This window comes from Cetorhinus maximus, chromosome 6 (assembly GCF_964194155.1).
Source record: "Cetorhinus maximus chromosome 6, sCetMax3.hap1.1, whole genome shotgun sequence".
Lineage (NCBI taxonomy): Eukaryota > Metazoa > Chordata > Chondrichthyes > Lamniformes > Cetorhinidae > Cetorhinus > Cetorhinus maximus.
The window spans coordinates 66,237,238-66,249,695 of record NC_135884.1 but is presented as its reverse complement, the minus strand read 5'-3'; the positions used below and the strand labels follow the sequence as shown (position 1 = coordinate 66,249,695).

Genomic DNA, 12,458 nt, shown 5'->3' with positions numbered 1-12,458 from the left:
TATCACATGGAGTGAATCAAATTGGCTGAAGACTAGCATCTGCTGGGAACCTCTGGAGGATGCCGAGATGGATCATCCGCTTGGCACATCTGGCTGAAGATGGTTGCAAATGCTCCAGCCTTGTCTTTTGCACGTCCCCTATTATCGAGGATGGGAATATTTGTGGAGTTATCTCCTCTGATTAGTTGTTTAATTGTCCACCACCATTAATGACTGGCTGTGGCAGGACTACAGAGCTTTTATCTGATCTGTTGGCAGTGGTATCACTTAGCTGTGTCTATCTCATGCTGCTTCTGCTGGTTGGCACGTAAGTAGTCTTGTGTTGTAGCTTCACCAGGTTGACACCTCATTTGAAGTATGCTTGGTGCTGCTCCTGGCATGCCCTCCTGCACTGTTCGTTGAACCAGGTTAATCCCTTGACTTTATGGTAATGGTAGAGTGGGGGATATGCTGGGCCAAGGTACAGATGGTGGTTGAATACAATTCTGCTGCTAATGGCCCACAGTGCCTCTTGGATGCTACTGGTTCTGTTCTGACACACAGCACGATGGAGGATAACCTCAAGTGTGAAGACGGGTTTTCACCTTCACAAGGACTGTGCGGTGGTCACTCCTACCTATATGTCATGGGCACATGCATCAGCGACAGGTAGAATGGTGAGGACAAGGTCTAGTAGGTTTATCCCTCTTATTGGTTCCCTCACCACTGCTTCAGGCTCAATCTGGCAACTATTCCCTTCAGGCCAACTGAAGGGATGGTGATACCGAGCAATTCTTGGGGATGGTGATACCGAGCAATTCTTGGTGATGGATAATGAAGCCCCCCACCCAGAGTTCATTCTGCGCCCTTGCCATCCTTGGTGCTTCTTCCAAATGGTGTTCAATGTGGAGGAGTACTAATTCATAACCTCAGGGAGGGTGGGTGGTAATCAGCAGAAGGTTTCCTTGCCGATATTTGACCTGATGCCATGAGACTGCATGGAGTCCGGAGTCGATGTTGAGGATTCCCAGGGCAACTCCCTCCCGACTATATACCACTGTGCTGCCACCTCTGGTGGGTCTATTGGTGGGACAGGACATAGCCAGGGGCGATGGTGGTGCCTGGGACATTCTGTAAGGTATCATTCGGTGAGTATGACTATGTCAGGCTGTTACTTGACTTCTATGAAGGCAGCTCTCCCTATTTTGGCACAAGCCCGCAGATGTTAGTAAGAAGGACTTTGCAGGGTTGATCGGGCTGGGTGTGCTATTGTTGTTTCTAGTGCCTAGGTCAATGCCAGGTGGTCCGTCCAGTTTTACTCCTCTTTGACTTTTCTGTAGTGGTTTGGTACAACCGAGTGGCTTGCTAGGCCATTTCAGAGGGCAGCTAATAGTCAACCACAATGATCTGGGTCTGAAGTCACATGTAGGCCAGATCAGATAAGGATGTCAGATTTCCTTCCCTAAAGGATATTAGTGAACCAGATGGTTTTTTATGACAATTGATAGTTTCCTGCTGCCATTACTGAGACTAGATTTCCATTCCAGAAGTTGTTCTTAATTAATTAAGCTATGACCAAGTCTTGGCTAAAAGAAGGGCAGGATTGGCAACTCAACATTCCTGGTAACAGGATATTCAGACGTGATAGAGAGGGGGATAGAAGAGGATGGGGGGTCGCAGTATTGATCAAGGAATCAATTATAGCAGTGAGAAGGGATGATATCTTGGAAGATCATCAAATGAGGCCATATAGGTAGAAGTAAAAAAAACACAAAAGGGGCAAACACACTGTTGGGTGTGTACTATAGGGCCCCAAACAGTCAGGGAGAGATAGAGGATCAGATATGTTATCAAATTTCAGAGAAGTGTAAGAATAATAGGGCAGTAATAGTCAGGGATTTTAACTATCCAAATATTAACTCGGATGGTTTTAGTGTACAAGGCAGAGAGGATGCAAAATTCTTAAGTTGCATCCGAGAGAACTTTTTTAGCCAGTATGTAGAAAGCCCAATAAGGGAGGGGGCAGTTCTGGACCTCATATTCAGAAGTGAGCCCAGGCAGGTGAAAGGCGTATCAGTCGGGGAGCATTTTGGAGATAGTGACCATAACTCCGTTAGATTAAGGATCGTTATGGAAAAGGGTAAGGTTGGGCCGGGAATAAAAGCTCTCAATTGGAGAAAGGCTAATTTTACTAAGATGAGATACGATTTGGCCCAAATGGACTGGGAGCAGCTACTTGCAGATAAAGCTGTGTCGGAGCAGTGGGAGGCATTTGAGGAGGAAAAAACGAGAGTACAGGGCAAATATGTTCCCGTAAAGACAAGGGGTGACCAAGTCTGGAGATCTCTGGATGTCAAAGGACATAAAGGTTAGGATTAAGAAAAAAAGAGAAGCTTATGGCAGGTACCGAGGGCTCAATACAGCAGAGTTGCTAGAGTATAAAAAGTGCAGAGGGGAACTTAAAAAGGAAATTATGAAAGCTAAGAGAGTGCATGAGAAAGCATTGGTGGATAGAATAAAGGAAACCCAAAGGGGATTTTTAAATATATAAAGACCAAGAGAATAACTAGGGGAAGAGTAGGGCCAATTAGGGACCATAGAGGTAATCTGTGTGTGGACCTGGAAGACGTGGGTCCTCAGTGAATATTTTGTGTCGGTCTTCACAATGGCAAAGGATGACGCGGGTATAGACATCAGGGTGGGGGACTGTGAAATATTAGAGGAAATTAACATAGAGAGAGAGGAGGTGCGAGCAGGTTTAGCAGCCTTAAAAGTGGATAAATCTGCAGGCCCGGATGAGATGTTCTCCAGACTGTTGAGGGAGGCAAGGGAAGAGATATCGGGATCGGGGCCCTGGCAGTAATTTTCAAATCCTCTCTGGCCACAGGCGAGGTGCCAGAGGACTGAAGGACTTTTAACATTGTCCCATTATTAAAAAAGGGAGGAAGGGATAGATCAGGAAATTACAGGCCAGTCAGTCTAACCTTGGTGGTGAGGAAGTTACTAGAAAGAATTCTGAGGGACAGACGTTGGAGAGACACGGATTAATCAGGGATAGTCGGCGTGGATTTGTTAAGGGAAGGTTGTGTTCCACAAATTTGATTGAATTTTTTGAGGAGGTAACGAGGAGTGTTGATGAGGGTAATGCATTTGATGTAATCTACATGGACTTTAGTAAGGTTTTTGGTAAGGTCCCTCATGGCAGACTGGTCAAGAAAATAGGAGCCTTGGGATCCAAGGCAAAGTGGCACATTGGATCCAAAATTGGCTGAGAGGCAGGAAGCAGAGGGTGATGGTAGAGGGATGTTTCTGTGACTGGAAGTCTTGTTTCCGGTGGGGTTCTGCAGGGCTCGGTGCTGGGGTACGTAAATGATTTGGACTTAACTGTAGGGGGTATGATCAAGAGGTTTGTGGATGATACGAAAATTGATAAGGTGGTAAATAGTGAGGAGGATAGCCGGAAACTGCTGGATGATATCAATGGACTGATCAGGTGGGCAGAGCAGTGGCAAGTGGAATTCAACCTGGAAAAGTGAGAGGTAATGCACATGGGGAGGGCTAACAAGGCAAGGGATTACACTATGAATGGTAGGACCCTGGAAAGTACTAAAGATCAGAGGGACCTTGGTGTGCATATCCACAGATCCCTGAAGGTAGCAGGGCAGGTAGATAGGTGGTTAAGAAAGCTTATGGGATACTTGCCTTTATTAGCTGAGGTGTAGAATACAGGAGCAGGGAGGTTATGCTGGAACAGTATAAAACATTGGTTAGGCCACAACTGGAGTACTGTGTGCAGTTCTGGTCACCACACTATAGGAAGGATGTGATTGCACTGGAGAGGGTGCAGAGGAAATTTACTAGGATGCTGCCTGGGCTGGAGTGCCTGGGCTATGAGGAAGGATTGGCTAGGCTGTGGTTGTTTTCCTTGGAGCAGTGAGTGTTGAGAGAGGACCTGATAGAGGTATATAAGATTGAGGGGCATAGATAGGACAGATAGGAAGGCATATTTTCCATTAGTAGAGGGGTCAATAATCAGGAGGCATAGATTCACGGTACGAGGTAGAAGGCTAAGAGGGGAGTTGAGGAGAATTTTTTTTACCCAGCAGGTGGTGGGAGTCTGGAACTCGCTGCCTGAAAGGGTGGTTGAGTCAGAAACTCTCGTAATATTTAAGAAGTATTTAGATATTCACTTGTGTTGCCGTAGCCTCCAGGGCTATGGGCCAAGCGCTGGAAAATGGGATTAGTGTAGTCAGATCTTTGTTGACGGGTGCGGACACGATGGGCCAAATGGCCCCCTTCTGTGTTGTAAACATCTGATTCAAGGAGTTTTTTTTTTATTCCACGAGCTGCTGTGTTGAGATTTAAGCCCTTGCCCCAGGGTCATTACCTTGGGTCTCTGGGATACTAATCCAGTGACATTACCACTACACCACCATCTCCTGTACTTACTCCCTTAATAATGGATTCCAGCATTCTCCTAATGACAGATGTTAGGCTAACTGGCCTGTAGTTTTCTGGGGCAGAATTTTGCCCTTGATGGGCGGGCAGCCAATCACCGCCGCCGAAACGGGCCCTGCTGCCATTTTAAGTGGGCGGGCCAATTAAGGCCAGCCTGATGGAAAGTGCTATGCGCTTCCTGTGCGCGGGGGGTGGGGTTTCCCCAACTGTCAGTGCGCTCTTTCACGCACATCTCCCTGAGACTAAGTGCTGCCTCAGGGAGAGCGCTGACAGTGTTTGAAACTTTAAAAATAAAAAAATTATTAACATGTCCCCCTCATGTGACAATGTCACACGAGATGGGACATGTTAATAAATATCACAAAAACTTTATTAAACTTTTTTAAAACAGACATGAAACCTCATCCCGCAGGTGGATGAGGTTTCATGTTTTTTCAGAAGCCCGCTGGGGCTCCTGGCCTGCCCACCAGCCTTAAGGTTGGATGGGAAGGGCCTTGAATTGGTTTAACTACCCTGTCAATGGCCTCAATTGGCCATTGACAGGTCGGCAGGCGGACAGCTGATCGTGCTGTGCCCCCGCCTTCCTGAATATTTAAATAGGGTGGGTTTCCCCCGACGTCATCCCGCATCGACGAGCAGGGTCTCCCCCCTCCCCAAGCTTGCCGACGGAAAAATTCTGCCCCTGCTTTCTGCATCCTTCCTTTCTTGAATAGAAGTATTGCAATTGGGGTTTTCCAATCCACTGGAACCTTTGCAGAATGTAGGGAATTTTGGAAGGTTGCAACCAGTGGATCCACTTTCTCTGCAGGTAATGTAGAGAGTCCTCACTCTGTACCTACCCTCTGCTTTGATCTGAGAATGCTTGATGGCATAGTGTAGGGAAAGCTTGACTTTGCCTTGTTCTCTGTGCTTAATATGGGAGTTGTTGATGCCTAGAGTCGGGGGAGGGGGGGGAGAAACGCTCCTTTCCCTCTGTATCGACATACCATACCGCACCTTGATCATAACAAAAATCCAAACAAAAGTGGGGAACAGAGAGAAGCAAATCTCTGTTCTGTGCTGACAAATTTCATTAGCTGGTTAAACTCCAAGCAGTACCCATGTGCGCACTTGAAAGGTTCCTGAGCTGCAACTTGCACTTCAACTCTCTGGGTTTGGATAAGAGGGGTGGATCCCAAAATGGAGTGATTGTGTTCTCCAGACCCATCAAACATACACTCCACCTCTGTGGGTTCTCACTAACTTGGTTTGGAACTCTTTGGCAAGGTTGATGCACCTCTCAAACCCAGCTGACAAAAAACCTTAATGGCAAGCTAATTTTTGGGATGACTGGATTTTCCATGTGATGGGACCATGACTTTCAGTGCCCCCACCAGCCCCCCTCCCCCCTGCCTCCCCAAACAAAGGAAGGAAGAAAGAAAGACTTAGACATACATAGTGCCTTGCATAGCCTCAGGATGCCTCTAAGTATTTCACAGCCAGTGGAGTACTTTTGAAGTGTGGGCCCTGTTGTAACATAGGAAATGAGGTAGACAATTTGAGTACAGCAAGACCACAACAGCAATGAGGCGAATGACCAGATCATCTGTTTTAATGATGTTGGCTGAGGGATAAATATTGCCTTATGAGAGTAAGGAGACCTCCATGCTTCATTGACCCTAAAGGAAAAACAAACATCTTGGCCTATTACACTGTTGGACTGCATTGCTTTTAAACTCCCCAGAAATGTTTTGAGGTAGTCAGGCTTGACCAGGTGCTTTAGGAAGGGCTTTGGTGCCTTTCTAGGCCATGGACCTCATTGTGTTTCCTGTGCTCGCCCCAGATAGCGAAGAAGAGTACACGGATGATGACGACATGAGCTGGAAGGTGCGCCGAGCCTCCACCAAGTGCTTAGATGCCATCGTGAGCACTAGGCATGAGATGCTGCAGGAGTTTTACAAGACGGTTTCGCCGGCCCTAATCGGGCGATTCAAGGAGCGAGAGGAGAATGTGAAGGCTGACATATTTCACGCTTATGTGTCTCTCCTGAAGCAGACCAAACCAGTCCAGAGCTGGTTGCAGACTGCAGATGCCTTGGGACAGGGAGATATGCCCCTAATGATGCTCCAACATCAAGTGAGTATTTTCTGTAGGCTGGTATTCTTCCCCAGTGTTCCCTGTTCTTTCCCTTAGTCTTAGCCTGTCATCATAAAACATACATGCAGGAGCTGAGAGAGTGGAGGGAACTGTACCTCATTCTTTCCTTCCAATCTCAGGGACACTGAGACCAAGCACAGTTCTCTGTCCCTTACTGAGATCACTAACTCAGCACAGACTGGATCAGTCCTAGGTAATTACCAGGCTGGCAGTGAGTGGCATATGTGAAAATACGTTGTATGTTATAGGCAATGATAATAGGTTGGTACTAGATTATACACAGGGCAATAGTTGGGGCACAAATGGTCCATAACGTAGTAACAATACATGGAAGAGCAGCTGAGCAGTAGGTTAGAATTCTTGTAATGATAATGAGCAAATACAGTGGAATAGCAGACTAGCAATGAATTGCTTGCACTGTGTAGTAATGGATTGGGAATAAGTTACATGTGCAGGGTAATAGGTTGGGAATGTGTTACACAGAGGGTAATAGCAGCCTGCAAATCACTTACACAGGGTGATAACAGTCTACAAATAGGTTATACACACAGGGTAATAGTCTGCAAATTAGTTACACGCACAGGGTAATAACAGTTTGCAAATCAGTTACAGGCAGGGTAATAGTCTACAAATCATTTACACACACAGTAACAGCAGCCTGCAAATCAGTTACACAAGCAGGGTAATAGTCTACAAATCATTTACACACACAGTAACAGCAGCCTGCAAATCAGTTACACAAGCAGGGTAATAGTCTACAAATCAGTTACACGCACAGGGCAGCAACAATCCACAAATCGTTTATGCGCACAGGGTAGCAGCAATCTGCAAATCTGGATCATGGGGGTTATCATTAATCAGAAACTGAACTGGACCAGCCATATAAATACTGTGGCTACAAGAGCAGGTCATAGGCTGGGAATCCTGTGGCGAATAACTTGCCACCTGATTCCCCAAAGCCTGTCCACCATCTACAAGGCACGAGTCAGGAGTGTAATGGAATACTCTTCATTTGCCTGGATGAGCGTAGCTTCATCAAGAAGCTTGTCACCATCCAGGACAAAGCAGCCCACTTGATTTGGCACCCCACCCTCAAACATTCACTCCCTCCACCACTGACGCACAGTAGCAGCAGTGTATACCATCTACAAGATGCACTACAGCAATTCGCTAAGGCTCCTTAGACAGCACCTTCCAAACCCACGATCTACCATCTAGAAGAACAAGGACAGCAGATAGATGGGAACCCCACCACCTGGAAGTTCCCCTCCAAATCATTCACCATCCTGACTTGGAAATATATCGCTGTTACTTCACTGTTACTGGGTCAAAATCCTGGAACTCCCTCCTTAACACCACAGGGACTGCAACAGTTCAAGAAGGCAGCTCATCGTCACCTTCTCAGGGCAATTAGGGATGGGCAATAAATGCTGGCCTAGCCAGCGATGCCCAGATCCCGTAAATTAATTTTTAAAAAGCTACATGGTGTAATAGCAGTCTGCAAATCAGTCACACACAGGGGTAATAGCAGTCTGCAATTTCATTACACACAGGATAGCTGCATTGACAATTCAGAAATCAACAGAGCAAACCCTGAAAATTTGCAGAACTGCAATGAATATAACTTGCATAACCCCTGCAGCAAAATTGCTTATTGAGTTTGCGTACCAGTATTGTCATGGTCATGTGCCATCTTTGGTTTACCTTGGAGTGATGTGTAATTACATAGACCTGAATTTTCACTCCCCGGTCGGGAGTGTAGTTGGGAAAGTCCTGGCTCCGTAAACCTGACTTGGGAGAAGGTGTCCCAGATGTTCATGGGGGTTGGGTGGAGGGGCACAGGTTGGCACAAAGGGAATAAGGGGCCATGGGTGGTGGAGGTGGGGGGGCGGAAATGAGGTGTCATGGATGGTGCATGTAGAATCTGTGGGGGAATGAGGGCTATAAGGCTGTTTTTTGTTTTATTGTTTTTCCTTTTTGCAGCTGGATAAGGTGCTGGGTCGCTAAAGCCCGTCTTTCACCCAGCCCACCTCCAGACCCGGCAGACCCTTTGCTCCCTCTGAACTGTTTCCAGGGGGTGATAGGCATGACTCCTGTTAACATCCACCCCCACTCCCGGAATGAAAACCTGACCATCTGGGGCACTTTCTCCCAAGTTTGGTTTGCAGAGCCAGGGAAAGTTCAAGCCTGTGGAATTACATGTGGCATCCTCTGAAATCAATCTTAACAGATTAGAGAGTAACTAATTCATGTGGCTTTTAAATGTTTTCTCTTCTCCTTCATATTCCTCCTCACTTGCATGTGTATACCCTTTCTTTTCCCTTTTTTTTTTCTCCTCCCTGCCTCCTTCCTGTACCCCTTCCCCTGCAGGTACCTAGTATAGTGAAAGCTTTGCATAAGCAGCTCAAGGAGAAGAGCATGAAGACTCGACAAGGCTGTTTCAACCTCCTCACTGAATTGGCCAGTGTCCTACCCGGAGGCTTGTCAGAACATATACCAGCCTTGGTACCAGGTATGAACAATGGCGGCGGTGGGATGCAGTTAACACCTTAGTTCTAAAATAGGTAGGGTGCAGAGAAACTCAAAACAGTAACATTTCCTGGGATTGGTGCAGGAGCATACAAACAGGCCATATTTGCAGAACAGTGGGGCACTGCTTCCTCCCACACATTCTAAATTCCTGATCTCATACATGTTGCTATCTGGAATCCCAAGCGGAGGTCACTCATCACAGGCTGAAGCGAATTACTCAGGCCATCATTATGCAGTTGGCATCAAGGTGACCTCTAGCCTACCCTTTTGGCCATGGATTTTGTTTGGTGCTAGGAGGTCTCCAAAACAAAAGGGGCAATTCTTCTAAAAGCAGGATTCACAAAACGCTTCTTTAAACCGACGATCCCATAGCTAACTCAGCAAAATAAGGATTTAAGAAAAGAAGCATAGAATCAGAAAAGGCAACCCTGACCATCCTGTGCATTCCTTCCACTGATACTGTCCAACTTATACTGTCATGGCCTCCAGCCAATCCATTTAATCTCCTGAGGAGAGTCTTGTACAAATACTGCAAGATTCACAAAGGTAATCTAGGAAAAATGGAGGATATTCATTCACCCTCACATCTCTTATGATTCAGCTGACCTGTGACCCTCCACAAACAACATGTCTCTTGTATTTAACCATTTTGATTTGTACCTATATCCTGATTACTGTTAATACATATTCCCTTGGGAATGGCACTCAGTTCGATTTTGGGAAAAACTAATTGATTGGGAGTCTGTCGCAAGAGTTGGGAAAAAACGTTCCACCATTATCAAAGGCTGTGTGGTGCCACTATCCTGATTGAGAACTGCATCATGTGGTGTGAAACAGCTACACAGACCAGTAAAAGCCCAGATTCTGTTCCCAGTCTGTGTTTAGTTAACTGCTCTCATTTAGGACAAGAGTGGAGATGCTGTAATTGACCTTGATGTGCCTCAACCAGCAATGGAGGCTAGATTGGACCAAAATTTCCTATCCAGTGATAGCTGTTGGGAAGTTCAAACTCTCACTTTGCCCAAGGATGGAAAAAAAAACATGAGGATTAAGTGAGACTTGGCATGGAAATGATCACGGAATGTGAAGACCGAGGAAGATTTGAGTTCTTAAGAAAACTTGGGAGTAAGAGATAAATCCTGATTTCAGTGCAATGTGCGTGGAGCTGGCAGAAACATTGGTGGATGAGATGTAGGAGCATAGAAACAGGAGGAGGCCATCCAGTCCCTCAGGTCTGTTCCACTATTCATTTAGATAATGGCTGATCTGTATCTGCACTCCATCCCACTGCCTTGACTCCATAACCCTTAATACCCTTGCCTAAAAAATCTGTTGATCTTCATTTTGAAATTTTAATTGACCACCCCCTCAGCCTCAACAGAATTTGGCAGGGGAGAGTTCCCAGATTTCATTGTGTGAAGAAAGGCTTTCTGAAATCACCTCTGAACAGCCTGGCTCTAATCTTAATCTTGTATCCCCTTTTCCTGACTCCCCCACCAGAGGAAGTAGGGACAAGAGACAAAAGTTCAAAGGAATACAGACTTTGGCGAGAATAGAATAGAGGCCTGAAAGGTTGCATTGTGAGAAGGTGATATGAGGTTGGATGTGAGAGGGTTTGTATACCAAATGAGTTGCTTTTTCCTTGTACCCTGTCCATGCGTGTGAGATGCTTGCTATTAGAGGAATTGACAAATTGAAGTCTTAGATGGACTTGGGTTTTATAGAGAATTAGACTTGTGGAGAAGTGTTTATTTAATAGTATTTGAATGCTCAGTCACAATAAACAAATTCCATTTTCTTCATTTTACAGGCATTATTTACTCTCTCACGGACAAATCGAGTACCTCAAATATGAAGATTGATGCACTGACCTTCTTCCATGTCATCCTTTGCAATCATCCCCCAGAAGTGTTCCACCCTCACATCAAGACATTGCTGCCACCAACAGTAGCCTGCATTAGTGACCCATTCTACAAAATCACTTCTGAAGCCTTGCTTGTGACCCAGCAACTTATAGAAGTGATCCGTCCACTGGGCAAGCCTTGTTCATTTGACGCTAAGCCTTACGTGAAGGATTTGTTTAGTAGCACTTTAAAGAGATTGAAAGCATCTGACATCGACCAAGAGGTGAAGGAGAGAGCAATAGCCTGCATGGGACAGATCATTTGTAATCTTGGAGACAACCTAGGTGCTGACCTGAATCCCACTTTGCAGATTTTCCTTGAACGACTGAAAAATGAGATCACAAGACTGACCACAGTGAAAACCTTGACCCTGATTGCGAGTTCTCCTTTAAAAATTGACCTGCGCCCAATTCTTGGTGAGGGTGTTCCCATCCTGGCCTCCTTTCTTAGGAAGAACCAGCGTGCATTAAAGCTCAGCACCCTAGCTGCACTGGATATTCTGATTAAAAATTATGGTGACAGTCTTAAGCCAGTGATGATCGAATCAGTCTTAAAGGAGCTTCCATCCTTGATTGGGGAGAGTGACATGCATGTCTCCCAGATGGCCATCACCTTCCTGACATCACTGGCCAAAGTCTATCCATCGTCTGTGTCCAAGATTGGCGGGTCCATATTGGTGGAACTATTCAACCTAGTTCGCTCACCGCTGCTCCAAGGAGGGGCTCTGAATGCCATATTGGACTTCTTCCAGGCTTTGGTGGTATCCAAGACTCCTAACATGGGCTACATGGAGCTTCTCAAGCAGCTGACAGGAACCATCTATTCATCAGCTCAGTCAGGCGGTGGCGTGGTTTTGCACAAACAGGCCTATTACTCTGTGGCTAAATGTGTAGCCGCACTTACCTCAGCTTGTCCAAAGGATGCCAGTACGGTGGTGAACCAATTTGTCCAAGATGTGAAGAACCCCAAATCCTCTGACTCAGTCCGCTTGCTGGCTCTACTTTCTTTAGGCGAGATAGGCCGCACCATGAACCTAGGTGCACAAAAGGAGCTCAAGATGGTCATCCTTGAAGCATTTTCATCACCTAGCGAGGAGGTAAAGTCAGCTGCCTCCTATGCATTAGGAAACATCAGTGTGGGAAACCTCAGCGAATATCTTCCTTTCATACTCAAGGAGATCACCAGTCAGCCCAAGCGACAGTACTTGTTGCTGCACTCATTGAAAGAAGTCATCAGCTCTTCCTCAGCAGACAGTTTGAAACCTCATGTCCAGGATATTTGGGCCTTGCTGTTCAAAAACTGCGAGTGTGCTGAAGAGGGGACTCGGAATGTGGTGGCCGAATGTTTGGGAAAATTAACCCTCATTGACCCGACCCACCTGCTGCCCAGATTGAAGAAACAACTCACGTCAGGTAACTATAGAACAGGATAAAACCATTGCTTCTGTCA

General features: G+C 46.1%; 1 protein-coding gene across 1 annotated transcript in view; it reads left to right on the top strand.

Annotated features, from left to right (window-relative positions):
* The window catches only part of LOC144681799 (cullin-associated NEDD8-dissociated protein 1-like), a 63,703-nt gene that overhangs the window by 25,506 nt on the left and 25,739 nt on the right, over positions 1–12,458 (top strand). The window contains exons 8-10 of the mRNA XM_078543809.1: positions 6,260–6,552; positions 8,944–9,085; positions 10,916–12,421. Of these exons, the coding sequence (XP_078399935.1) occupies positions 6,260–6,552; positions 8,944–9,085; positions 10,916–12,421 (1,941 nt within the window). The remainder of the gene's footprint in view (positions 1–6,259; positions 6,553–8,943; positions 9,086–10,915; positions 12,422–12,458) is intronic.